Source organism: Bos javanicus, chromosome 19 (assembly GCF_032452875.1).
Source record: "Bos javanicus breed banteng chromosome 19, ARS-OSU_banteng_1.0, whole genome shotgun sequence".
Lineage (NCBI taxonomy): Eukaryota > Metazoa > Chordata > Mammalia > Artiodactyla > Bovidae > Bos > Bos javanicus.
In genome coordinates, this window is record NC_083886.1 from 23926353 (window position 1) to 23950543 (window position 24191).

Sequence of the window (24191 nt, forward strand, 5' to 3'; positions counted from 1 at the left end):
AGGGGTAGGAGTGTGTGAAGACAGAAGGGCAAAGGGGAGAGGTGGGCACGTACAGGACATGCATGACCCAGAGACAGAAGGAGAAACACGGGGATCCCTGGAGTCAGGAGCCCTGGGGTCCTGCCCCAGGGCTGCATCGATTAGTTTGAAGACCTGGGTAGAATGTTTTGCAATTGTTCTCACACAGTAATCTTGCGAATTGGAATGCTATTTGTTATTTTATAGAAACTGGGACTCCTAGAGTAGGGTAGAGGAGGGTACCCTACTCGTAGAGTAGGGGAGAATAGGGTAAAGCAGGGACTCTCATTCGAACCCAGCTCTTGACCCCATTCCTGTGTTTCTGCATGACACCACAGTTCAGGGGATCACGCCATTTCTCTGAGCTCTCGCTTCCCCCAGCTACAGAGGAAGGGTGGCAGCACCCATGATGCTTGTGCATGTGAGGAGACGTAGGGGACTTCCAGGGTTGGGCTCCTCGGGTGTGTGTGTGTTGTGGGCAGAGAAGTTACCATGGGGACCTCGGGGTAGAGGGATCTGGGGAGAGGTAACATTTTCGGAGAGCTTTCGTGCACCACTACTACTGAGCCCGGAGTGCAGCAGCTACTGAAGCCCGCACGCGCCACAGCCTGTGCTCCACCGTGAGGAAGGCACCGCAAGAAGCCCGCACACAACGAAGAAGAGTCGCCCCTCACTGCCCCTAGAGAAAGCCCAAGCAGCAACGAAGAGCCAGCACAGCCAAAAACAAATACATAGATAAAATTATTAAAAAGAAAAATACTAAGGTACGAAGGAGTGCCAGGTGAGGAGGGATTAACTGGTGAGAGCAGAGTGGACACCTTTTCTGAGTTCAGCCCCAAGAAGCCCACTCTACCTACTTAGAAGGAGTAAGCCAAGTGCCCAACAGCAAAGGAGGCACAGCCCCCTGGGACCCAGGACCCAGAGGGCCACCATCCTGGAACCTCATTCTCCCATTTCAACACAGGCAACATCTGTCACCATCATCAGACACTCTAGTCTGGACAACAGGGCCCTCATCCTGGAGTCAAGCAGGAGCCCATGAACATGGGCACGTTCCCACCACCATCACAAAAAAGTCACACACAGGTGTAAAAGCCAGTTTCTAATTAACCCCCAATGCAACAGCCACAGAACACAGCCAGCCATGGCCCACTAGAGGCCAGAGGGACAGTTCCAGATGGCTCCCAGGGTGGAGTCAGGATACAGAGCAACTGGTGTCCCTCCGTCTCAGGTCCTAGGATGGGCCTGATGGTCACAGAGCAGGCTCCCTGAGGTGTCTTCTCCTGGAAGGTGACCGTTTCAGCCACTGTTGACTCAAGGGAGATGGTGGGCGTGGGGCCAGGCTGCACCCACACAGCGCCTGGAGAATGCTCTCTGAAGACCCCCAGGCCAAATTCTCCAGAATGTCTTGATTCCGGCTCCGCCTGCCCCCACTTCTAGGTCCCAGGGCAGAGCGGGCAGATCTCTGGCCAGCGACAGCAAGCGAGGATAGGGGCAGATGGGATGGACTGGGCATGGACCGCCCTGCGAAAGTCTGTGGCCAAGCTCCTCTACCAACTGCCAGCCCTTCTCAGGAGGGCACGTTGGGGGCATGAAGCCTGACTTATGAGCAGAAGCCAACTTGGGTGCAATCCTCTGCTCAGACCCTGAAACTTTCTGGGCTGGATTCCTTGAGCTGGGGGTGGAGGTGGGGGTATGTGTGTGCGGTTGGCAGGACATACCTCAACCTGTCCGCAACAACTACAGGAGAGCCTGGGTGGAGGGCTCCTCCATCCTGCCTACTTGGCCACTGGCTTCTGCTGAAAGCAGGGATCTCAGACCCTCTGCCCACCCCTCAAGGGGACAGGCAACAAGATGTCAAGACTCCTGGGACCCATGCTCTGTGCGCCAACCAGTCTCTGCAGCCTGTACGAATGGGAGCATCTCCTCCGCCCAGCCTAAGGCCCAGGGTGGCGTGACAAGAATGCAGGCCTGTGCCAGATGGGGCATGTGCCTGGCAGGCCTGCCCGGGCGGGGCTGGAAGCGTGTGGGCAAAATTCAGAAATGAGATGCGGGAGGGAGGGTCCTTCCCGCATCCAGGGGCCTGCCTCTAGATCTTCACTGTTGACAAACTAGCTGGTTTCACGCACACCTCAGCAACAAAAAAACCTGTATTTAAGGGGCCCATTCCAGAGATCTAGACTGAAGAGAGCAGAGGAGGGTGGCCAGGGCTCCCCCTCAGAGGTGGAGGATGCCGCTGCCTCCTCTGGGGGCTGGGCTGGGCCCCCAGCTCCTGGCAGTGGTGGGCAGAGCTGGCTGCCAGCTCCGGCCTCTGCCCTGGATTCACTCTAGCCCGGCTCAGATCTGTGGCTGGGCTTCATCCAGTGGGTCCTCCTCCAGGAAGGAGAAAGGCTGGATCTGCAGGGATAAAGCAGGTGGTGAGTGGAAGGGGCAAGGGCAGGTTTTTGGTCCATGCCTTCCGTCTCTCCCACCCCCCAGTGGATGCAGTGGTGGCAGGGTTTGCGGGGCTCCTTGGCCCATGGCCTCAGGGAGCCAGCGATGGGCTCAAGTCTCCTGGACTAGCCTTCCTTTTGTGTTGTTGCTCTTTAGTCACTAAGCTGTGTCCAATTCTTTTGTGACCCCGTGGACTGTAGCCCGCCGGGCTCCTCTGTCCATGGGATTTCCCATGCAAGAACACTGGTATGGGTTGCCGTGTCCTACTCCATGGGATCTTCCTGACCCAGGGGTCAAACCCAGGTCTCCTGCATTGCAGGCGGATTCTTTGCTGCTGAGTCAGCAGGGAAGCCCACCCTTCCTGTTACCCACCGGTATCTGTTACCTTGAAGGGTTTGCTTATCCCCACCACAGAATGTAGGTTGTTGCTATAGTAAAAAAGGAGAAACTGATCCTCAGTCTCAGGGATGTCGCTGATGTCAATGTACACCTGGAAAGGACAGACAGATGCAGATCAGCTCTATGGCCTCAGGCCCCATCCAGCTCTCAGTGACTAGGTATCCACCTCTCTGTCTCTTCCAGAGGGCAGAGGAGAGCTCAGGCAAGCCCCCCTGCTGGCGAGGTGGAACACCTGTCTCAGGTAAGGGGGAAGGTACCTGGTTCAGCCTGTCACTGAAGGAGACCTGGTTGTCCTTGACCCAGACATAGGAGACATAGTCATTAATGTGGCGCAGCCCCACCTGTAGGAGGGGGGGATCGGGCGGGCGGTCAGTGGTTTGGGAGGACACGGGACCCATGTAAAGTCCTAAGGAGAGGATGGTCTCATTTCTGAGGCTGGCATCATAGCATTATCTGCCTCCTCCCCTTCACGGCCAGCCCCTCGGTAGGCAAGGACTCCGGGTGGTCTCTACGCCCAGCTCCCATGAGCCCTCAGAATGGATAAACCACGGGGGTGCGGCCGATGGGCCCCGTCACCTTGTACAGGCCAATCCAGTCCCAGGGGCTGCTGAGGAAGTCTGCAGCCAGGCAGTAGCTGATCAGCAGGTCGTTCTCCATGGTGCATGGGCCCTCGGGCAGCAGGGTGATCAGCGGGGCAGACACCAATGGCTTCAGCTACACACAGGGGTCAGAGGGGGTTGAAGTCCCACAGCAGCATCCCCTTCCCTGGGACGAGAGTCCTGACTGTGCCCTTCCAACAGGTCAGGGTCACCGCGGGGGTAGGGGGGCAGCCAGCGGGTGGGGTTAGCTCTTGCTAGGCTGCCCAGAGGGTATCAGACCTTGGCTGGCTGGCTGGAAAGAAGGGCCAAAGGCTGGTGGGGGATGGCTGGCCCCGCCAGGGAGGATGGGCCGGGGGCCGGGTGGGAGGGTAACCTGGCAGAGAGCCACGTACTGGGGAAGAGTGTGGGGGTGGGGGAGACCGCGGGAGCTGCTGACAGGACGAAGAAAGCAGCCAGGGAATAGCTCTCAGGATTCCACAGTTTCTGACCCAAAGGCCCAAATTCAATTTGGGGGCCTCTGGTGAGAACAGCCGGAGGCATGTGGAGGGACACAAGGATATAAAGACACACAAGATGAGGGCAGCCGGTGGCTCAAAGGGGACCGCACCGCCTCGGTCACTAGACGGCAAGATACAGGGGGAGGGGGCTCCCTCTGCAACACGAGCCAGACAGGTTTAGGACAAATGAAAGGCAGTCCTACCTCACATGGTAGGTAATAAGCATAATAGAACTCAGGAGTCCCCGGGGACAGTTCCAAGAGGTAAGGGAAACCTACTGACAAAGGGTTCCAACATGTTTTTGACAGACAGAGCCAGCCACGGCTCCTAAGAACAGGGGGACACCTGACCTGAGAGGAAAGGCAATCGTGTCCTCCTACAGGCCACCCCGGGGGGCCTGCTGAGCTCTGAACCCAGGGCAGGTGGGTCTGGGATGTGGCCTGGCACAGCTGCGGCTCTGCCAAGTGCCAGGCAGCCTGGAGATTTACCTCCAAGTCAAAGGTGCAGGTGACGGGCTTATGGTCACTGATGGTGTACACCATGTGGCTGACGTAGCTCCTCAGGAACAGGGCGAAGGGGGCTGAGAGCTCGGGGGTCTGGAAGTCGGTCTGGGACTGCCGCTTCAGCCTCCAAAGGACGCGATCGGTCCAGGCAGGCTTGCGCTTTTTCTCACTGGGGGTGGGGGGAGAGGAAGAAGGAGAGAGAAGGCTCAGCAGGCCAGCAGGAAGGGACCCCCACAAGCTCCCTTGGAGCCCCTAATGCCAGGGCCTGTTAGCCACCATGAGATGCCCCAGGACAGAGCTGGAGCCCAGCCTGGTAGTGGGCAGGAGCGTACCCCGTGGAAGCAACAACAGTACATGGGTCTGTGTCAGACTCAGCCAAGGACCCTCGGTCTCGTCTACATTTTTATGAATCAAATGGTGACTCAGAAACACTCTAAAACCTTTCTTACTTCTTGAACAAAAGCAGCTGCAGATCAAAGAGGCTGAGGTTTGGAATGCAGGGTTAGAGCTGAGCTGGAACTTGGCTCCCTCTCCGTCCCTACAACTACAGATTGATCGTGGGAAAGGCAAGGGAAGTATTTAGGGAATCTCCCCACGTGCTTTCGACCAGGACCATTTATCCCCTCTTCACAGGTGGAGAAAATGGGTCTTAAGAGGGGTTGGGACTTTCCCAAAATTGCCCAGCCATGGCGTGGTGAAGCCAGGACTCTGGGCCAGCCAGCATGACCACAGGGCACATGCCCGTCGTTGCCAGGATAACCCCTCTTGGGCCTCAGCTCTTCATCAGTAGAATGGAGATAACAGTAGTTACATCTCAGGGCTACTGAGATGGTTAAATGAGATAAAACACAAAGAGCAGATAGCGCCGTGCTTCCTACAATGCAAGCTGCCCACGGACACTGGCTCTTATGAGGCTTTCTTCTCAAGAGTCAACTGAGGACCTGCCATTCCCTTTCTGTACTCCCAGCTTCCCCAACGGGCATGAGAGACACCATACGGCCTGGTCAGATGATTCACCGCTTTAAAACTTTTAAGGACGGACTTCCCTGGTGGTCCAGTGGCTAAGACTCTGTGCTCCCAATTCCGGGGCTTGGGTTCCATCCCTGGTCAGGGAACTAGATTCCACATGCTGCAACTAAGATCTGGTGCAGTCAAATAAATAAATGTATATTTTTTAAAACAAATCCAGCAAAAACCTTTTAAGGAGTCTTCACTGCCTCCAGGATAAAGTTCAGGTCTCCAAATGTGACTTTCAAGGTGCCCAGGATTCTGACCCCCCTTATTGTACCATATCACCCACCTCCACCCCAGACCCACCTGGCCCTGGTGACCCTCTCAAGCCTCTGGGCCTCTGTTCTTGCAGCTTTGCTGCCTGGCACTCCCTTTGTCGCAGGGAGAGGCCCAGTTCAGTGCGGTCGTTGTCATAAAGCCGCCCCTGACCTCTCTGCTTCCAGAGCACTTGACACGAGCACGTCTACTGCTACACTCTATCGTAGTTTACTGCTCCCCACTCAGCCTATCAGTCAGCGTGAGCTCAGAAGGCAAGGAAGGGGCTCTTGGTGTCTCCTGTGTCCCCTTGGCACTAGCACAGAGCCTGGTATGCAGCAAGTACTCAACAGTATAGCAGTTAGTTCCTCACTTGTGTCCAGCTCTTTGTGACCGCATGGACTGTAGCCCATCAGGCTCCTCTGTCCATGGACTACCTCCAGGCAAGAATACTGGAGTGGGTTGCCATTCCCTTCTCCAGGGGATCTTCCCAATCTAGGGATCGAACCCATCAACAAGTGCTCATGAAAAAGAAAAAAAAAAAAAGCGCTTGTGAAATACAAATAACTAAAAAAAAGAAAAAAAAACAAAAAAAACCCCAAGCTCACTCTCCTTCCTCAAAAATGCCCAGTCAATTTTAACATACACGACTTCACATGCTTATAGCTTGAAAGGCTATTTTTGTCTTCTGCTTTATTCACTTACTATTTTAAACAAACATTCCTGCCACACTTTCATCACTTCAATAGCAAAATGGCTCTCTAGCAATAGTGGCAGAACGGTGGTGCCCTGGAGGTGAACTTTGGCTCTAAAATCGGAGACCAATTGGTGAAAAGTTCTGTCCTGTTAATGAAGAGTTCTGGGTTGGTGAATTTGGGGAGTGGTGCGCTTGGAGAGGGTATTGAAGCTCTGTTCCTCTTCCCACACCTTGTCTGACACATCTCTTCCATCTGCCTATTTCTGAGTTGCATACTTTTAAAACAAATCAGTGATCTAGTTTAAAAAAACAAAGTTCTGCCCTTGGCAAGTGACATCATCACTCCAAACCTCAGTTTCTTCAACTCTAAGATGAGGTGATAACAGTACTTACTTCAAAAACCTTATCGAGGGACCGTTCCAGAAGTGGTAAGTGGCCACATCTCTTCCTCTCTGTGCTCCTGGCGTGTTTTGACCTTTCATGCTTCTGAAGAGTGTTCGTGGGATGTTGGAATGTGGTAATTCCATCCCAGAAACTACAGACACAAAATCTCTAATGCAACCTTGGACATTCAGTGCCTAGCAATTCTTGAGACTTGGTAGTGAACTGCATGAATGCACCACTCTCCCTTTCAAAGCATCCTCCTGCCCCCACTTCCCTATTATGGTCAGCAGCCCATACATGCAGTCCCGTCAGAATCCTCCCCAAGTCCTGACCACAGCCCCACTCTCCTTCCCCCGCAGGACCTCCGCCTGTCTCCCTTTCTTCCTTTTCCATGGCCTGGCCCACACTCATCACTGGGCACCTGTACTGTCCATTCTTTTGAAGACCTTTGTTGCTGTTCAGTCGCTAAGTCATGTCCAATTCTTTTTCGATCCCCACAGACTGTAGCCCGCCAGGCTCCTTCTGTCCAAGGGATTTCCCTGGCAAGAATACTGGAGTGGGTTGCCATTTCCTCCTCCAGGGGATCTTCCCAATGCAACGGTTAAATCCACATCTCCTGCATTGTAGGCGATTCTTTACCACTGGGCCACCAGGGAAGCCCTCAATCACCTTTACTGAGCCCTTATTATAAGACAGGAGACTGGGGAGGATCTGATAAATGGGATTGCCAAACTTCTTGAGGAGCTTGTTTAACAAACAAAAGACAAAGGAACAAATAAGCAGAATAAATATGTACAAACTAAATATATTCCCCCAGTTCTCCATTCCTGTAACAGCTAAACACGCGGCCGCTCCATGCATCACGTGGCTGTGGCAGGCACCTCAGACTGTTCTAATCTTCCTAACCCCGGGAGGGCGCCACGGGTCACATCTCCCTTCTTCTCCAGGACACTGACGCTGAGGGAGGTCAGCGAGTGCAGGGGAGCTGGGTGCCCTCACGGTGCTGGCCAGGAGTTAGCTCTCCTTCACCGCACCCGTGTCCTCCCAGTCTGTCCCTCCGTGGCCGATCCCCAGCGTGTAACCAGAGTGGGGCCTCACTAATGCTTTTTTTGGCTGAATGGTCATGACTGAGAACAAGAACTTTTTTTTAAATAATTTTCATTTATTTATTCCCGGCTGTGCTGACTCTTGGTTGCCGCTCGGCCTTTTCTCGAGTTGTGGTTCGAGCTTCTCATTGTGGTGGCTTTTCTCGTTGTGGAGCGTGGACTCGAGGGGGCGAGGGCTTTGGTAGTTGTGGCTCAGTGGTTGTGGCTCTCGGGCTCTAGAGCACAGGCTCAATAGCTGAGATACACGGGCTTAATTGCTCTGCAGCATGAGGGATCTTCCTGCATCACGGTTCAAACCCATGTCTACTGCATTAGCAGGTGGATTCTTTACTACTGAGCCACCAGGGAAGCCCCCAAGAACTGTTTCTGGAGACAACAGGCACACCCCGGGTTACTGTGCTTTCTTATTAATACTTGGCTGAGATTGCGATTTTTACAAATTGAACGTTTGTGGCAAACCTGCATTGAGCAAGACTACTTGGAACCATTTTTCAAATAGCATTCGTTCCCTTTGTGTCTCTGAGTCACATTTTGGTAGTTCTTATAATAGTTCAAGCTCTCTTACGGTTATAACTGTTAGGTGATCTGTGACCTTTGATGCTACTATCACAGAAAAGGAGGACTTGCCAAAGGCTCCGAGACTGGTTAGCATTTTTTACTAATGAAGTATTTTAAAACTAAGGTATGTACATTATTTTAGATATGTTATTGTACACTCAATAGACTACAGAACAGTATAAACCTAACTTTTCTGTGCACCAGGAAACCAAAAAGTCTGAGTGACTCTATTGTGATATTTGCCTTACTGTGGTGGCCTGGAACCAATTCCACAGTATCTCCCAGGCATGCCTGTGATATGTCTTTACTTTCTAAAAATTAAGACCCAGTAGCTCTGCAAGATTCTCCAGGCTTAAGAGCCTAGAAAACTTGAGCCAATTTACTGGCCCCAAAGGAGTGATGTGTTCCATTTTTGGGTCTGAGAGCATTTTCCTCTTGGCTCCCTATAGGTGGTTTCTAAGTGTCCCACTGAACTCAGGACTTGAGTCTTGCCTAGATCGATCGTAACATCCTCTGCTCACTGCCGAGCGGGGAGGTGGACTAGGTTCCTGTCGACTGTAACAAAACCCTACTACAATCCCTGACTTTAATAGGATTTGCTGCCCTCAGCCCCTTTACCCTCCCCTGTAACGGAGCCGACCTCGTTTCTCATTACATCTTGGCTCGGGTGCGTTGCCGAGGCTGGGTAAAGCTGCAAACCATGCCCTGCACACAGCTCAGTCCCTCTGTACAGTGGGGCAGCCCCACTCAAAGTGCCTCTCATCAGCGCTGCTGCTGAGAATGCCTGTCCTTTCTGTGAAACCTGCTGCCTCGCTGACAGTTCTCATTGACTCCTCATGGCTTCAGCTGTCCGCCTCCTTACCGTTCACTTCGCTGTCTTTTACCACTTCCACACAGAGTTCTGGAACCTTCTATCGGCCAGCTCCTGGACTTGAGAGTGTTTATTTGGCTCTCTCGCTCTGGGTGGGTCCCTCTACTAGACTGGCTGCTCCTTAAATATCTTATCTTTTCCTTTTGTTCTCTCAGGCTCTCAGTTCAAACACATGGCAGGCACACTGTGCTATATAACCAGGGACGGTCGTAAATCAGACCCAGCCTCTGTGCTCCGGGCATTCATAGCACAGCAAAAAAGGCACGCCATGTCTTAACAGACACACTGAACGCATGATGTGCAAGGCTTGCAGGCAGCACAGCACCAGGAGAGAACTCCCAGCAAAACTGGCAAGGGTCAAGGAAGATTTTCCAGTAGAGATGATGCCTCAACCTGGTTTTCAAGGATGAATAACAGGCTGATCACACAGCAATGTTTCTGTTCCCTACACGGGGCTCCTGCCAACCGCAGGCACTCCCAGCTGGGGATATTTCAGTTGTGATGTCCCCCTGTAATGCCGTTGTTCCTGTCCAGACATTCCTTCATTTCCTGGGCTCCAGGCAAGGGGAAGCATGAGTCTGGATTCACACAGACCTCAGTTCAAATTTTTGCTCATCACTTATTCTGTTACTACCTTACTTAGACCTTCTGAGATACAGAAGGTCTATTTGTACGATTTGTACAAATCTTCCTTATTTGTAAGAAGTCAGTATCAACAGTGTCTACCTAATGAAGATACAGTAGGAATTAAGTGAAGTGATGCAGGCAAAGCGCTGTGCCCAATGCCTGGCCCGTTGTCAGCACTCAGCGATGTCAGTCACCGTGTGGATTTTATCTATCACGTAGAAATAACATCTGCCTTCTCCTTGGCAAGCTTTTTGCTATCCCAGCCCTGGGCTCCTTTCTGCTGCTAGCTGGCAAGACTGGCTGTGTGGGGACTTCCCTGGTGGTCCAATGGTTAGGACTCCACGCTTCCAATGCAGGGGGTGTGGGTTGGATCCCTGGTTGGGAAACCAAGATCCCACATGTACTGTATGGCACAGCCAAAAAATAGATACACATTAAAAATAAATACAATTCATAAAAAAAAAAAAAAAGACTGTCTGTGAACTTGGAGGCACTGCAGGCTAGAGGAAGGCATCATGGGCAACACAGTCTGGAGAGGTCTAGCCCCGGCTCCACTGTCACGAGCACAGCCACCTGGGGAAGGCCGTGAACATCTCTGAGCCCCTCTACACCGCCTGCATGACTTCCAGTCTCCTGCGGGCTTCCCTCCCATACCCAGGGGAGTGAGCAGGGTGATGCTTGGCTACACGGCCTGTGAGCCATTCTCTTCCTGTGGGCAAGTGTCAACTGGTAGAGGATCCCGGCTTGTCCCACAGAGGCCTGACAATCTCCATGACGATCCTCATTTCCAATGGATGGCAGGGGAGATGGACAGTTGCGGACCTGGGCCCGTGGGCCAGCGGAAGCCTGCCCTCTTCCCTACTTTCTGGCTTGTGCTGCGGCCCAGGCTGGTCCTCAGTTCCAGTGTCTGTGGCCTCCTCTTGTGTGCACTGCCCCTGACTGTGACCCCACTCTGTCTTGCTCCACACGCCTCAAATGGCTCACGCTCTCCCCTTCACTTGACGGGAGAGCCACACGGCTTCCGGCCCTGGGCCAGCAGGGCCCCCTCTCATCCTGGCCTGGCTGTGGACAGACCTACTCACCGCCTAAATCCGAGAGGCCTGGGCTGCCCTGGGGGCACCTCCTATCTCCCTCAGAAGACAATTCTGCTAGGGGAATACAAAGAGCCCCATAACGTGTAGGGGGTTATTCTTCTTCAAAGAGATGAGGGTCCCTGCCCTAAATCAGGTCAGGGGCTTTGGGCTTGAGCTACTTTTGCCCCACTGCCTAAGTCTAAGGTTTTGGTGGTTACCTATCCCTTTCTCAGTTCTTTAGAAAGGCTTTCAGTAAAACTCCGACCTGAAGATCAGAATCTAAAAACAACAACAGCAGTTATCATGGTGCCTACTGGGTGCCAGGCACTAGGCTAACATGCCAGGTCTTATTTATTTCTTTTTAAATATTTATTTACTTGGCTTCCCTGGGTCTTAGTTGCAGCATGTGGGATCTAACCAGGGATCGAAACAGGGCCCCCTGCTTTGGGAGCTGGGAGTCTTAGCTACTGGACCACCATGGAAGTCCTTTGGTGGTCTCAATGAATCCTCAGTCCCATGAGACAGGCACTGTTATCATCCCCATTTTATAGACGGAAAAATTGAGGCTTAAATACTATGACCAAGGTCATGCTGCCGATAAAGCACAAACTGTGCTTCTGATTTCTAACCAGGTGTACTATCTCTGCATTGTTCCCCATTAACTGCCCCACTGACAACTCCCACTCATATTCCTTAACTAGTACTCAACCCACTCACAGCCAGGGCAGGATTACTTAACACCAGTGACTGGCTGAGCCAAGCTTTCTGTCCCCACCATCATCTGGGCAGGACCAGAAAGCCCTGAGGGGGCAGCAGGGCAGGAGTCTAAAGGATGCTGAAGTATAGTCCCTCCCCGATCTCCCTTGCCCTGAAGTCAGCAATCAGCCGTCTTCCCTCCCCTTTGGCTCTACCTGCCCCGGCCCCAGCTCCCCTTCCTGCTCCCTCCTGGGACAGCTCCCATAATCAGCATATCATCAGGGGTGCAGAGGCACCGCTCCTGAGCAGTGATGGCTGGATCTAGTCCTGCTCCCCCAACACTTCTAACTGAAGGTGGCTCCCTTGATCACAAGGGCCAGCACGGTCTGACTTCCCAGGCCCAGATCTGCGACAGGCACATCCTCTCCCGGCGGGGCCCCCTCACCTGGTGTCATAGTTGTTGGAGTTCTTATCAAACTTGTAGGTGGGTGGGAAGAGCAGGGAGCCTTCCTGGAATTCCCGCAGCAGTGGGTCGTGTCTCTTGGCGATGCTGAGCTGGAGGAAAAGGGATTGGCATTTGCCATCGCAGTGGGGCAAGAACTCAAACCTGGCAGTGCCCTCCCAGTCAGACTGCTCCTCACTGCCCCAGCCCTGTACCCCACCCCCAGGACAGCAGTTGAATGCAAACGCAAACATCACCCCCTCACGCCCACCCCATAGTCCCAGGGCAGAGAGCCGCCTGCCACTTCCCAGTCCTTGAACCACAGGGATCAGGCTCTGAATTCTATTTCCCTAGGAGCCACTAGCAGAAGTGTATCAGAGGGGAGGCTGGGGTAGGCAGGGTATCCCAATGGGTGGTATCTCATCCTCCAGGAGGCAAGTCAGGTTGGGAGTGGGAAAGACAACAGGGACATTGAGGGCTGGTGCAGGGCCAGCAGGCCAAAGCCCTGCTCACTCCCTGACCTCACACACACCTGGTGCTGGAGCGCCTCCAGGTGGAGACCAGGCTGGCCAGATAAGCCTGACTGCCCCACTCCCAGCAGCCAAGGCCTATTAGACTCTGCCCTGCCTGGGGTCAGGGACTTTTGAAGGCTTGGGAAAAGAGAATGGGCGCTAGGGAACCTCCCCACACCTCCTGTTGACCTCCCTGGCCTTGGGCTCAGAACTCTCCTCTCTTGGGCTCAGATCCCCCCTCTCAGATACCTGATCCTTCTCCCACAGGTCACTGTAGCGCTGATTTTTTATGGATTCTCGAACAAAGTGCAACCCGAAGTCCTCAATCCGAAAGTTCATGTCTCCAAACCAGAGAATGAGGCTTCAGAAAGAAAGGAAGACAGGCAGCCTGAAGGGCTGTGATGGGGTCAGAGCAGGCAGGAGACCACAGGGGCTCTGACCGCTCACTGCAGGGCTGCCAGGGGGCAGAAGGCTCGGGGGGCGGGTGAAAAGCCAGAGGCTGAGGGAGGATCAGGTAAAGACAAGGGCGGGCCCCAACGGGCCTGTTCTCCTGGCCCCACCGGCCATTCGAGCCAAAAGGACCAGCCCTGAGGGGCAAGTGGCAAACATGGAGCAGGCTCTAGCCCTCCCTCCGTTCCCCAGCCGGGTACCCGGCACCAGGTGCCCCAGAGGGCACACCTGAGAACCAGCCCTTCCTGGGGACCTCAGGAACCACAAGGTTCTTGACCTGGGATGTTTGGAAGCATCCAGAATTTCTAGGCAGGACAGAGGGGCCAGGGAAAGGGAAGGGGTCCCAGACCCCAGGCAGGCAGAGCTGGAGAGGAGACAGGGCATCAGGGAAGAGGCTGCGAGAGGGCGGGAGATGGGGGCAGACTGCCTCTGGTGGGGGAGCAGTGACCGGGCAAAGCAGGCTTGCGGGGCTGGCCTGGGGGAGACGGTCGGGCACAGTTCACAGCAGCACGCTCACTCGTGGTCCAGGATGTTGGGGGTATCCTGTGCCTCAAAATTCTGCATCTCCAAGATCCGGTCAAAGTGCTCCAGCCGCTGGTCATTGTTGGCCATGTGGGGGGGCAGGTGGCAGTTGATGATGCTGACATAGTAGCCGTAAAGCTTCAGAAAGATGTTGACACCCCCTTTGTTCCCCTGGTAGGTGGGCAGGAAGGGGGGGGACACACCTCTGTTTTCCCATCTGGGGCCTGAGGGCAGATGGTCTCAGTTCCTGCGGGATCTCCCAGGGTCAGCAGACACTCACCTCCGCAGAGCCCAGCTCACCTACCTGCCGTCCCAGGGACACTAGGCCCCCCAGAGGAGGGAAGGCAGCTATGCGGGGCACTGGCCTGGACAGAGTGCCAAGATTCATTTCACCCCCTCTTTTCAATTCATTCATTCCCTTTTTCAGTTGCCCAGCTCTAAAGCCCCCAGCCCTACCCCATCCAGTGAGAGAAGGCCCCCAGCTCCTGACTCAGAAAACAGCTCAGTCCTTACCCAGTACCCGAAGAGGCCGGTGGGGGTGGATTTAGTAGACAGGACCTGGATAAAGGGCAAATGCTGGTACTTGGCAAAGATCAGTAAGAGGAGCCCTTGCATGCGGACACTGGAGACCTGCGGGACAGAAGGGTGACAGTCATTCATGTCCCTCTAGGGCCTGTGCCGGGAGCCCTTGAGAGCCCTGAGCCACATGGATGTCCTGCCCCAGGGGTCTATGGCATCTCAGTGCCGATGGAGTCTCAGCTGCCAAATGAGGCAATCTGGGGGCTCTGCAGCGGGTGGAGACATCCCACCAACAGGAGGGCACTGACTCTTCCGCTCCAGCCCACGTATGGTGCCCTTCTCCCTAGTGCCCTCCTGAGCTCCCACGGGTACTGTGCATGGAGGGGCTCAAAGAACTTCAGAGATGCTTTATGGGAAAATGGCTAAGGGCCAGATCTACGTTCAGAAACCAGCTCAGGCTGTTAGTATTTGATGCCGGACAAGTCTATTTTCTCATCGATAAAGCAGGAATCTATCTTAAAGATGCTGAATTAACTGGTAGTTCTTGATATTAATTTTTACTTTAAGGATTCTTGAAAGTAAATGCAGAGAAGGGACATGAGCATGAGAGAGCGGGAAATACTCTGTATCTTGATTTGATGGGTGGCAGCGTGGCTACATATACGTATAAAAATCCACCAGACTCTACACTTCATTTCTCCATACATTATAGCTCAGGGAAAAACAACTAAGAAAACGCTACTGAAAAATAATACAGACTATGGGCAGCTGGTGTCCGTGAATGCCACGCAGAGGGGATGAGAGTGAGCACAGAGGACGAGTCGCAGGTTGGGGGAAACAGCTAATTCTGGCCAACTTTTGAAAGAAGGGTCCCTGTTTGAAGAAGGACTGAGGCTCAAGGAGACTAAGGAACCAGCAGGACCACTTTGAATAGCAATGTCAAAGGCCCAGGACTGCCAGAATCCCCTCGCTCAGTGGCCGTGGAGGTGGGGTGGGAATGGGCCTGTGACCCTCTCACAGCTTCAGGCTGTCTACACCCACCACCCGAGTAGCTATTTCCGGAGCATGAGGTGCAGAGGCCAAGGAGGAAATCCCCGGGTGGGGAGCATGTACTGGGGCCTTCCAGGAATTATGAAACTTGATCCCACAGGCCAGGAGCTTTGGGATGGTGGAAGAGTCAAGGGAGGGGGAACCCTGAACACAAGACGGAGGGAGGGAGGCGTGAGCACCCAGAGCTGGGCACAGGTTGCTACAAATGTGTCCCCGACTTCACTTTCCACCCCTATCTTGGTCTCTCCCCTTCGAAAGCAAATAGGACAATGGGAGTGGGGAAGGGCTGGCTCCTGGGGGTGGTGGGGGCTGACTCCCAGGGAACTGAGAAAGATTTGGGAAGAGTTTCAAGATTAATCTGATCCCACAGAGCAGGTCTGGGCCACTGAGCCCCGCCCCACAGGCTAGAGCCCACTCTGAAAGAGGAGGGAAGTGGGGGTGGGGCAGGGAGGATGGAGGTGGGGGTGGGGCAGGAAAACTTCAGATTGGGAGAAAGGGTGGGGCTATGGGGAAAGGCAGGAGACTCCTAGGGGAAGTTTTAGTTGGAGGAAACGAAGGAGGAGGAGCTAAGGAAGGGACTAGAAGGAGGGAGGCTGGGAGCCTAGGAGCCCGCAAAGGGGATCAGCCCCAGGCTTCTCAACCTGTGGCCAGCAACTTCCGGCCCCAGGAACAGGCTGCAGGCAGGGCTCGCCCTTCACCTCTACTCTCTACTCTCGGCCGTGCAAAGGAGGGGTATTTGCTGTGGGTGCCTGCCAGGCCCTCAGGCTGGTCTCCCAGCCTCGGTAGGCCGCATGGAGAGAGTGAGCTGTGTCCATGCCACAGGATGAGCTAATTTCCTTGGCTCAAGTCCATCCCACCGATCCCTTGCCAGTGAGCCGAGGTACAAGGAGGCCTCCAGTCTTGGGAAGGGAGTGGGTGGTAAGAGACAAGTGATTTTGCCCTCTGAGAGGGGCCAGCTCCAAGTCTGCAGGAAGAGGCCCTAGTTCAATCTGGAGGGAGCCAAGGGCTTGGGGACTGGCATCTTTTAGCCTCAGCAGCAGGATCACATCTGATGTGACCTCCTGGCTCTGCCCGCCTCCAGAGGACTCACAGCTCTTGCCTCAGCACCTCTGGGCAGATTAGGGTAACGGAGTGAATTCTGAAGCAATCCAATCACCCAGGGAAAGGAAAAAAGGAATTCTGGTATTTCTGAGAAGCAATGCTTCTTGGAGGTATTTTTAGTGGGACTGTGTTTCATCTCTTAGCTGTGCAGGGCAGACAAGTAAGATTCAGCAATCTAGAGCATTCCTGCAGATTCTCCTATGGTCTAAACATTTCTCAAAGAAAAAAAAAGATTTCCCAAAGAATACTGGCCTTATAGACTGAGAACCCTTCTCCTCCACATGTGTCTCTTCTAACCTCTGAGTCTCTGAGGATTTGAGGTGCATGTCTCTTAAGATCAGAGGACACCCTCTGATACCAGCAGGAGAGTCATAGGATACCTGTCAACCTTCGAGATCACCAGTACAGTAATAAAGTACAGTAGTTAAGGACACAGGTTATGAAGTTTGAAAGATCTGGATCCAAATCTGTCATGATCTCTGAGTCTTGGTTTTATCCATACAACACCTATATTTCAGAATAGTTAAGATTTTTAAATAATGTATATAAAGAGTTTGTTTATAATGCTGATGCTTTCAAACTGTGGTTCTGGAGAAGACTCTTGAGAGTCCCTTGGACAGCAAGGAGATCAAACCAGTTGATCCTAAAGGAAATCAACTCTGAATATTTATTGAAAGGACTGATGCTGAAGCTGAAGCATCAATACTTTGGCCACCTGATGCCAAGAGCTGACTCACTGGAAAAGACCCTGATGCTGGGAAAGATTGAAAGTGGGAAGAGAAGGGGGCAAGACAGGATGAGATGGGTTAATGGCATCACCGACTCAATGGACACAGGGTTGCAAAGAGTTAAACACGACTGAGTGAACAATAAAATACCACCACCAATAAGCAAGCCATGGACAGTGGCAATTATTATTATACTCTGAGATTTCAGGCTGGGTCTTTGAGTAGAGACTGGAGGCTGGGGGTGGGGTAGGCAATCAGGTGTTACTAAGCCCTGCTGCATCTCCCCAAGGAATTCTCCCAACCTGAAAAATATCAAGGTGTTAAACTAGCCCCTGGGGTCCCAGCTCAGCCCCAGCTACTTCAGAAAGACACAAGGCAGGCAGGAGCCCCAGGGAACCAGGTGCAACTGGGGTTTGGGTCTTTAAATAAAAGGGTAACAGCATGAAAGCTGGACTGGGAGACAAAGGACTAGGGATTAGTAATAAGAGGTGAGACACATTTCCCAATTGCCCACGAACTTGCAAGTTACCTTGACGAAGCTCAGAGGGGAAAGCACGTCCATGAAGTAACTGCTCCATGGGTCTTCAAAGGCAGTGTCGGAAAGGAGGCTCATGATCCCACAGTTCAGTTCCTGCAAACTGCCCATCCCAGATCAGAGGCCTGCCCCCTGGCCTGTAGGGCCCTGCCTCTGCTCCAACATCCAGCACTGTCCTCAGCCGACTGTCCAGCGCTGGGTTCTGCCTCCCCTGTGGCTACTGCTCGCCAGCCCCTTGCCACTGCTGACCCAGGACAACAGATGTGGCCTGGCTCTGATGCAGGCTGAAAGTTCTTGGCTTTCACACTCCAGGGCGAGGGCGAACAGGTTATAGTGGTTCCCTGTGGGGACAACTTGGGACTGGTCAGGCTTACCTGATCCTGATCTCAGATATAGGCATGCGTGACAGGTCCTGTGGACACCTACCCAATGACATATATGTCCAGGTCCAGGTTCAGGTTGTTCAGCTGAAGCAGATCACTGAGGTCTGGAGGGGGTGCTGCAGAGGCCACGTTCCACGTCACAACATGTATGCTGAGAAGGGAAGCCATGGAGGAAGGAGGATGAGACCTCGTCCAGGTAATAGACCGGGGGCTGCTCCTGCTAAGGGCTGGACCATAATCTGTTGTAGTCAGAATGGGGAAATGTGTGTTTTTCTGCATCCACTGGAGGGAACTGGGGCACTGAACTACAAGCCCTTCATCTTCAAGCCCTCTGTCCCTTGAAGCAGGAAATGCCCACCCTGGATAGGCTCCTCCGTGCAGGTATACAGCTGCCCACGGCTGGCGGCACCTGTGCTGCTGACACCAGGAGAGCTGCCAACGAGCGGGGCCGAAGGTTTTGGAGTCAGGCAAGGGAAGGGGTGTGAATGGGGTGGACAGTGAGGACTTTATTAATTCCAATAGTCCTTCATCTGTGGCTCGGTCAGAAACTTCCCACCCCCCACTCTTCAATCCATGGGGTCCCAGGACCACCAGAAAGATCCTAGAGGTTCAGTTTTCACCTTGTGAGAGGCCTGAGTACAGCAAGACAGGGGAATTTCAGAGAGGCTAACAAGATTCTAAATAACAGGTTTCCCAACATCTTTCTCAAGAGTCTACCCGATTTGGGGAAAAACCATCAGTTGGATAACAACCAACGAAGCTTCATATAAACCCCAGGGAAACAACAGATCTAATCAGCAGCTCTCAATAACACTGGCTTCCTCAGAGGCTCAGGGGAAAGAGAGACTTGAAAATCTCTTCATTTGAACAGTTATAGCAGTGCTCCTGGGAAGCCCCCAGACTGCCGCATACACAGCAGGCAGGGGCTAAAACCCCACAGAGACCAAGAAGAGCCAGCAAGCCCCAGGTAAGTCCTAGGCACACCATTAGGAGGAGGATGTGTAACAGCAGAAGATTTAAAATGGGGGCGAGAAGAAAAGGGCAGGATTTCTCCCAAACGTCTTTTCTCCACCAGATCCCCATTCTTAGACGTTCAAATTCTAAAAAGCACAACCTGAAGAAATTCTTGGCCAGTTTAAAGCAACTTCCTGCCGTTCCCTTTGAATATCAACAAAACAATAAGAAAACCACCTTCCCAGGCACTCAGCCAGAGGTTCTGCGCTTCGTTTGTTTACGATCTCCCCCTGCTGTCCAACGGAGGATTAAAGGGTAGCTCTTTTACTCCAAGGCTCCTTGTTTTCCTAAGGACCTCCAGAGCAGGGATTTCTTGTTCCCACTGTTAGGTCCCACGATTAGCAGCAAATCCTTGCATCGTGACTGGCACTAAGTTGGTGATTAGCGAATGAGCAAGCATGAGACCAAGCTTTTATCACTTCACTAAAGGATCTTATCTAAATCTGATTGTGGACTTCAGGAGGTCGTAACGGGATCAGGCAGATCCCATGATGTATGTGCTGATCTAAAGAACAAGGTTTCTACTCTAGATCTAAGGAGAGAATGCTTTGTTATAGCTTTAACTTCAAACAGTCTAACACTGCTGCCTCCTCCAGAATCTAACTGGGACACCTGCTAGGGGCGCCGAAGTGGGAAAGAGCTTGGAGGCCTGAGTTTGGAGGAGGCGCAGGGTTTGAGCCCAACATAGCCCTCTTAGATACTGGCTTGGGAGAATGTGAGAGGCCTCTGAACTAGAAGCAACCTATTGGTCTGGCCCCTTCTCTCCCAGTCCGGTTCTGGCCCAGACCCGCAGCACTGATTGGGTCGGAGGTAGCGATCCCGCCCCGGGCAGCCGGCAGCCGCCTTCCTCACCTGAGCGTTCTGCATCTCGGCTCGGTCCGTGGGCTCATGGCCTCCATCGTCCCCACGCAGTGGCCCGGCCGGCTTGAATCTCGCCGGTCCTGGCCCGATCGGCTCTCTCTGGGAAGCAGGTGCCGGTCCGCTCACACTCCCGATTGTTTTTCTTCCGGATTCCGACCCTCCGACTAGGCTTCCGTAAGAGGCGGAGCCGGCGCGCACGGAGGACTCTGGGTGGCGGGTCCGCAGGAAGAGGCAGGACTCTCCAAGGAGCGGGAAACGGGAAAAGGCGGAGGGAAAGGGGCCTAGGGGACCGGGGACGTAAGAGAGGCGTGTCCCCGTATCAGCAGAACCCGACGCAACACTGCCCGGCACGCGGGGCGCGGCGGCCTAGACTCCGCCCCCGAAGCTCCCAGGCTGCCCCGCGCGAGGCTGGCCGGGAGGGGCTGTCCTCCGGCGGAAGTCGACGCCACGCCCTCCCCAGCGCGTCCTTTTTCACTATCGGCGAGTGGGGTGTCTGGGTCCTAGGGCACCTATTTCTACAGGTTCCCAACGCCCGGAGGGGCAGAGAGCGATCCGGATGGGACGCAGCCAGCCACTGTACGGCCTGTAATCCACTCTTACCCCCCAGCTACAGGTAACCTCCCTCCTCTAGGCCACTGAGGGCCTCCAGTTCTCCACTTTCAACGTTCAGGTGTTTTCCTCTTTCCAGACTCGTGCACACTGCTACACCTTGGACACTTAGGGGCTTCTGGACTCGGAAAATAAGCCGTTGGTGAACGAAAAATAAGTCACTACCTCTATCTATGCCCAAACATGAAGATTATTTACTGTGCCAAAGATGATGATTTCCTTCAAATCACTGATTCGTTGTTAGTCTTTTGTGGGTGCGAGGCAGGACCGTGCATGGGATTCCTTTGAAGATCTGATGAGAACCATGACTCTCCCAAGAAAAATGCACGACAATTTTACAAACATACTTCGTAAGGTTCAGACCCAGAAGCCAGGGTAAGAACTCCCTTAAATGTTTTGCTTGGTAGGAAGGATAAAGGGAGATGTGGAGAGTAGGAGAGACAAAAGCAAGAAGCAAATACTACCAGTAGAAAATGGCCCAAATACTTTCAGGTATGTGATGTTTGTATAAGTAAAATGATGAGCGATTGTCTTAGTTTACAGAAATCCATGTGCCACAATTTCTAGAGGTATCTTGGATCTTTCTAATCCTTCCCTGGTAAAATGGGGGATGTCAGCAAGAGTTTGAGGATATCTAAGTTGTAAAATGGACATGAGAACATCACCAATAAGCTGGACTCCAGACAGCTCTGTCTAGGATTTTATTAGACTGCTTTTTTTTTCCCCCAATATACCTGTATTGGAAGATTGAGACAAAAAGGCACAAACTCACATTAAATAAACAAGGTAATCTAATCAGGTCTACAAAGTGTATTTTGTAAAAGAAGTAGCACTAGGAACCAACCAAAATAAGTCAGGGAGTCCCAGCAGGGACTGTAAGAGAATTGGGGAAGATATACACGTGCCCACAATACTGACCCTGTCCCCTACGCCTCTCCGTGAGAAGCCCAGAGCCCAGCACCCCTCATCCCCCAGAGGCACCGCTGCTTCCAACCGGGACTGCGGCCCTGGAAATCCGATGGAAGCAGCTGGTCTGAAGGGGCATGGCACATCCTCAAAGACTACCCTTGGAGCTAAGCCTTGCATCCTAAGCCCCTCTGAGTGCTAGTCAGTTTGGGCAGGGTAAGTAAGAAGGGAAGGGAGGTACTTAAAAGGTATCATTGCCCAGCAGCGACACTCTCCACGGGGACAGAATAGACCAGGCTCATCCCTCCTTACGCTGATGTGGACTGGAGCCCCAGATCCAGCTGACCTCTGAATCAGCTCACATGGATGCTGAACTGGGGCAACAGGTGGAGGCAGGTGGAGCTAGAGAAAAGGCCCACAAAGAGCAAGCCCCGCTGCTCCCCAAGTTGGAGTGATATGTATGAATCTCAGAGAAGAACTGAAGGAAGAAGACCAACATCTGCTGACCCTCAAACCACGTAAACAATCGTCTGCTTCCATTATCACTGCTTGTTTCTCCCAGGCTAACGCACATCTGGACTTCACTTAGTTGATGAATGAAAGAAGGGAAAGCTTTAAGCACAAATATAATTACAGCTATTACAGAACTTGTAGGAAAACATGTACATTTTTCTCCAGTAGGAATGCCACTTCAACTTGCCCTGTCAAATGCGACCAGCAGTTGGGCTGCTAATAACCAAATGAATTGCCCCAGATCCATTACTATAGACCCCACAAGGTGCGGAGACTAAAAGGAAGGTGTGTTGGGGTATTTTGTGGTCCCAGAGGGGACTCAGTGAAGGCAGGAGCTAACCACGCTGAACCTGTCCCCCCTGCCTTGCCCCAGGGGGGCCACAGGGAAGCAGCCATCAGGAAGTCCCAGACGTGACACTCCCTTATTGCACTTAGAAATCAGTAAGGCAAAACAAACTGACAAAAACCTAAGGACAGATCATCCCATTCTGCTTCTTGCTCCCCTAACAGAGATTTGGTCTCTCGTTAGCTTGAGTCACTGCACACTTGGCCAACAAACTTCACGAGGCTCGGGAGATGTCAAGTGACACCACGGCTATCTCAGATTCTCCCACTGGGAAGGCGTACTCCAGCGCTGCCAAGTCACAGGCGACTAGGAAGCCCTCAGCAGCCTCTGCTCCCCCGCAGGCCTGGGCTTTCACACCAGCCAACTTTGGTAGAATTCGCCACTGCGATCACTCCTGGCTCTTGATTGTCCAGGGCAGAACTCTGCATGGGGGCAGGACAAGCTGAGATCTTGATCCTTTCCGGCCACTGGAGAGGAGGGGGGAACGTGTTCTGGGAAAAAGCTTTTTGCATGCTTGTTTTGTGCAGCATGAAAAGATCAAGACCCCTTGTGTCCTGACCAGCCTCAGACAGAGGACAGGAATCTAAGAAAGCACAGAGAGGAGGGGGTTATTGCTGAGTGGCAGCACCAGCCCAAAAGGGAAGAAGAGTGTGGACACAGAGCTCCTGGGGATGGTGGGAGCTGGGGGGTGGGCACACTATTAGGTATATATGGGGCAGACTCAATTCTAAGGGCCACGTGGGACAGTCCCCTCCAGGAGAGTTGACCCGGGCATATTACAGGCTCTGCAGAGATTCAGACAGAGTAGGCAACAGGAGGGCCAAGGAGCCATAGGTATTTCTAAGACGAGTGACCAGCGATGCGATGACTGGAGCAGGGGTTATCTGTTGTTTAATTTTCAAAACAGACTGGCTGGGCCTTGGGTACTTCCATGGTGCCTAGAGCACTCTTAACAGTGGGTTCCTAGGAGCAGAGATCAGAATTACGAAGCCACACTGATGTTCTGGACAACTGGGGGGGAAACAAATCTATTTCTGCCTCATCCCCTCTCCCCCTGTGAGCACTCAAAATTGCGAAGACCTGCCCAGGAAGCCAAACACTTCAGTTTATCCCAAGGTTGAAAACAAAAGTAAATCGTTTAAATCACCACATCACAAAAGGTAGCTATTTTCAAAGACTAAAAATGTCACTTGGAAATAAAGGGGGGTGGGCAGGGCACACAGAAATGGGTCAAGAACACAATGGTTGAAGAGGGAGGCGCTGTAAATACAGCCGCCTACAACGCCACACATCTCAGAGGGGCAGGTTCCCGCTCACACGGGCTGCATAATACCAGACGGTCTATTTGTTCACAACAGTAAAGGGCATCTAGAATTAGCTACGGTAAGGGGTCAGAGTTGCCTGAAGAATGGGCACAGAAGGCTGCGTCCGGAGATGGCCTGTCACTCGGGAGCGTGGAGCTGCTGGGCCTTCCTGTTGACCACTGGCTTGCAAAACTGGAAGAGAAAGAAAACAGAAACACTAAATCATGGACGGGGGAATTTCAAAAGGAGGAAGTATGCCAGGCAGAGCGGGGCGGGGTGAGGGGCGGGGGTGGGGGGTGAAGAGGGAGGGGACTGAGGTCCCAGCGGGGGCAAGAAGCTGGCGTCGCCACCACCCGTCCTGTCCTACCCTCTCATCTCCCGGAAGGTCTCCTCAAGCGTGCGGGGCAGGAAACAAGCAGAGGTTCGTGGCACAGCGGCTGAGTCCTGGGCCCCCCAGTGCTAGGCAGCCAGGTTTTATTGGATAACATTATTTTTTCTCAGAGCCAGATGGGGAGCAGGGCCAGGCCTTTCGTTCCGTGCCTAAGCCCCTCTGAGCTGCTGGAGTAAGAGCAAGTCTAGAGGCTCTGGGAGCTGACAGAAGGAAGGATCTTGGGAAGGGATGACCATGTGCAACAAGGGACATCCCAACCTGGTCCTACGGCCTGGGCA

At 53.1% G+C, this 24191-nt stretch overlaps 2 protein-coding genes and 1 long non-coding RNA gene across 5 annotated transcripts in view; 1 reads left to right on the forward strand and 2 right to left on the reverse strand.

The window, feature by feature from the left end:
• Positions 1-1426: 1426 nt before the first annotated feature.
• Positions 1427-20160, reverse strand: INPP5K (inositol polyphosphate-5-phosphatase K). Of its 3 annotated transcripts, XM_061390622.1 has the most exons (13): positions 19836-20155; positions 18013-18120; positions 17581-17689; positions 14167-14283; positions 13649-13824; positions 12931-13042; positions 12173-12282; positions 6806-6898; positions 4435-4618; positions 3427-3564; positions 3108-3191; positions 2837-2941; positions 1427-2415 (listed from the first exon to the last, which is right to left on the reverse strand). In XM_061390622.1, the coding sequence occupies exons 1-13, from the start codon at positions 19880-19882 to the stop codon at positions 2356-2358; spliced, it is 1443 nt and encodes a 480-aa protein (XP_061246606.1). In that variant the 5' UTR covers positions 19883-20155; the 3' UTR covers positions 1427-2355. The 3 variants fall into 3 exon arrangements, with proteins under 3 accessions (XP_061246606.1, XP_061246607.1, XP_061246608.1); XM_061390623.1 differs by lacking the exon at positions 6806-6898 and having other exon boundaries at positions 19836-20160; XM_061390624.1 differs by lacking the exon at positions 19836-20155 and having other exon boundaries at positions 17581-17682; positions 18013-18100.
• A 162-nt stretch (positions 20161-20322) lies between these two features.
• LOC133231907 (uncharacterized) lies at positions 20323-22122 on the forward strand. The gene is made up of 2 exons (XR_009731264.1): positions 20323-20457; positions 20533-22122. It is a non-coding gene; the product is annotated as an uncharacterized LOC133231907 (long non-coding RNA).
• The window catches only part of PITPNA (phosphatidylinositol transfer protein alpha), a 35826-nt gene continuing 32776 nt past the window's right edge, over positions 21142-24191 (reverse strand). The window contains exon 12 of the mRNA XM_061390629.1: positions 21142-23714. The gene's annotated coding sequence lies outside the window, so the exon portion shown is untranslated. The remainder of the gene's footprint in view (positions 23715-24191) is intronic.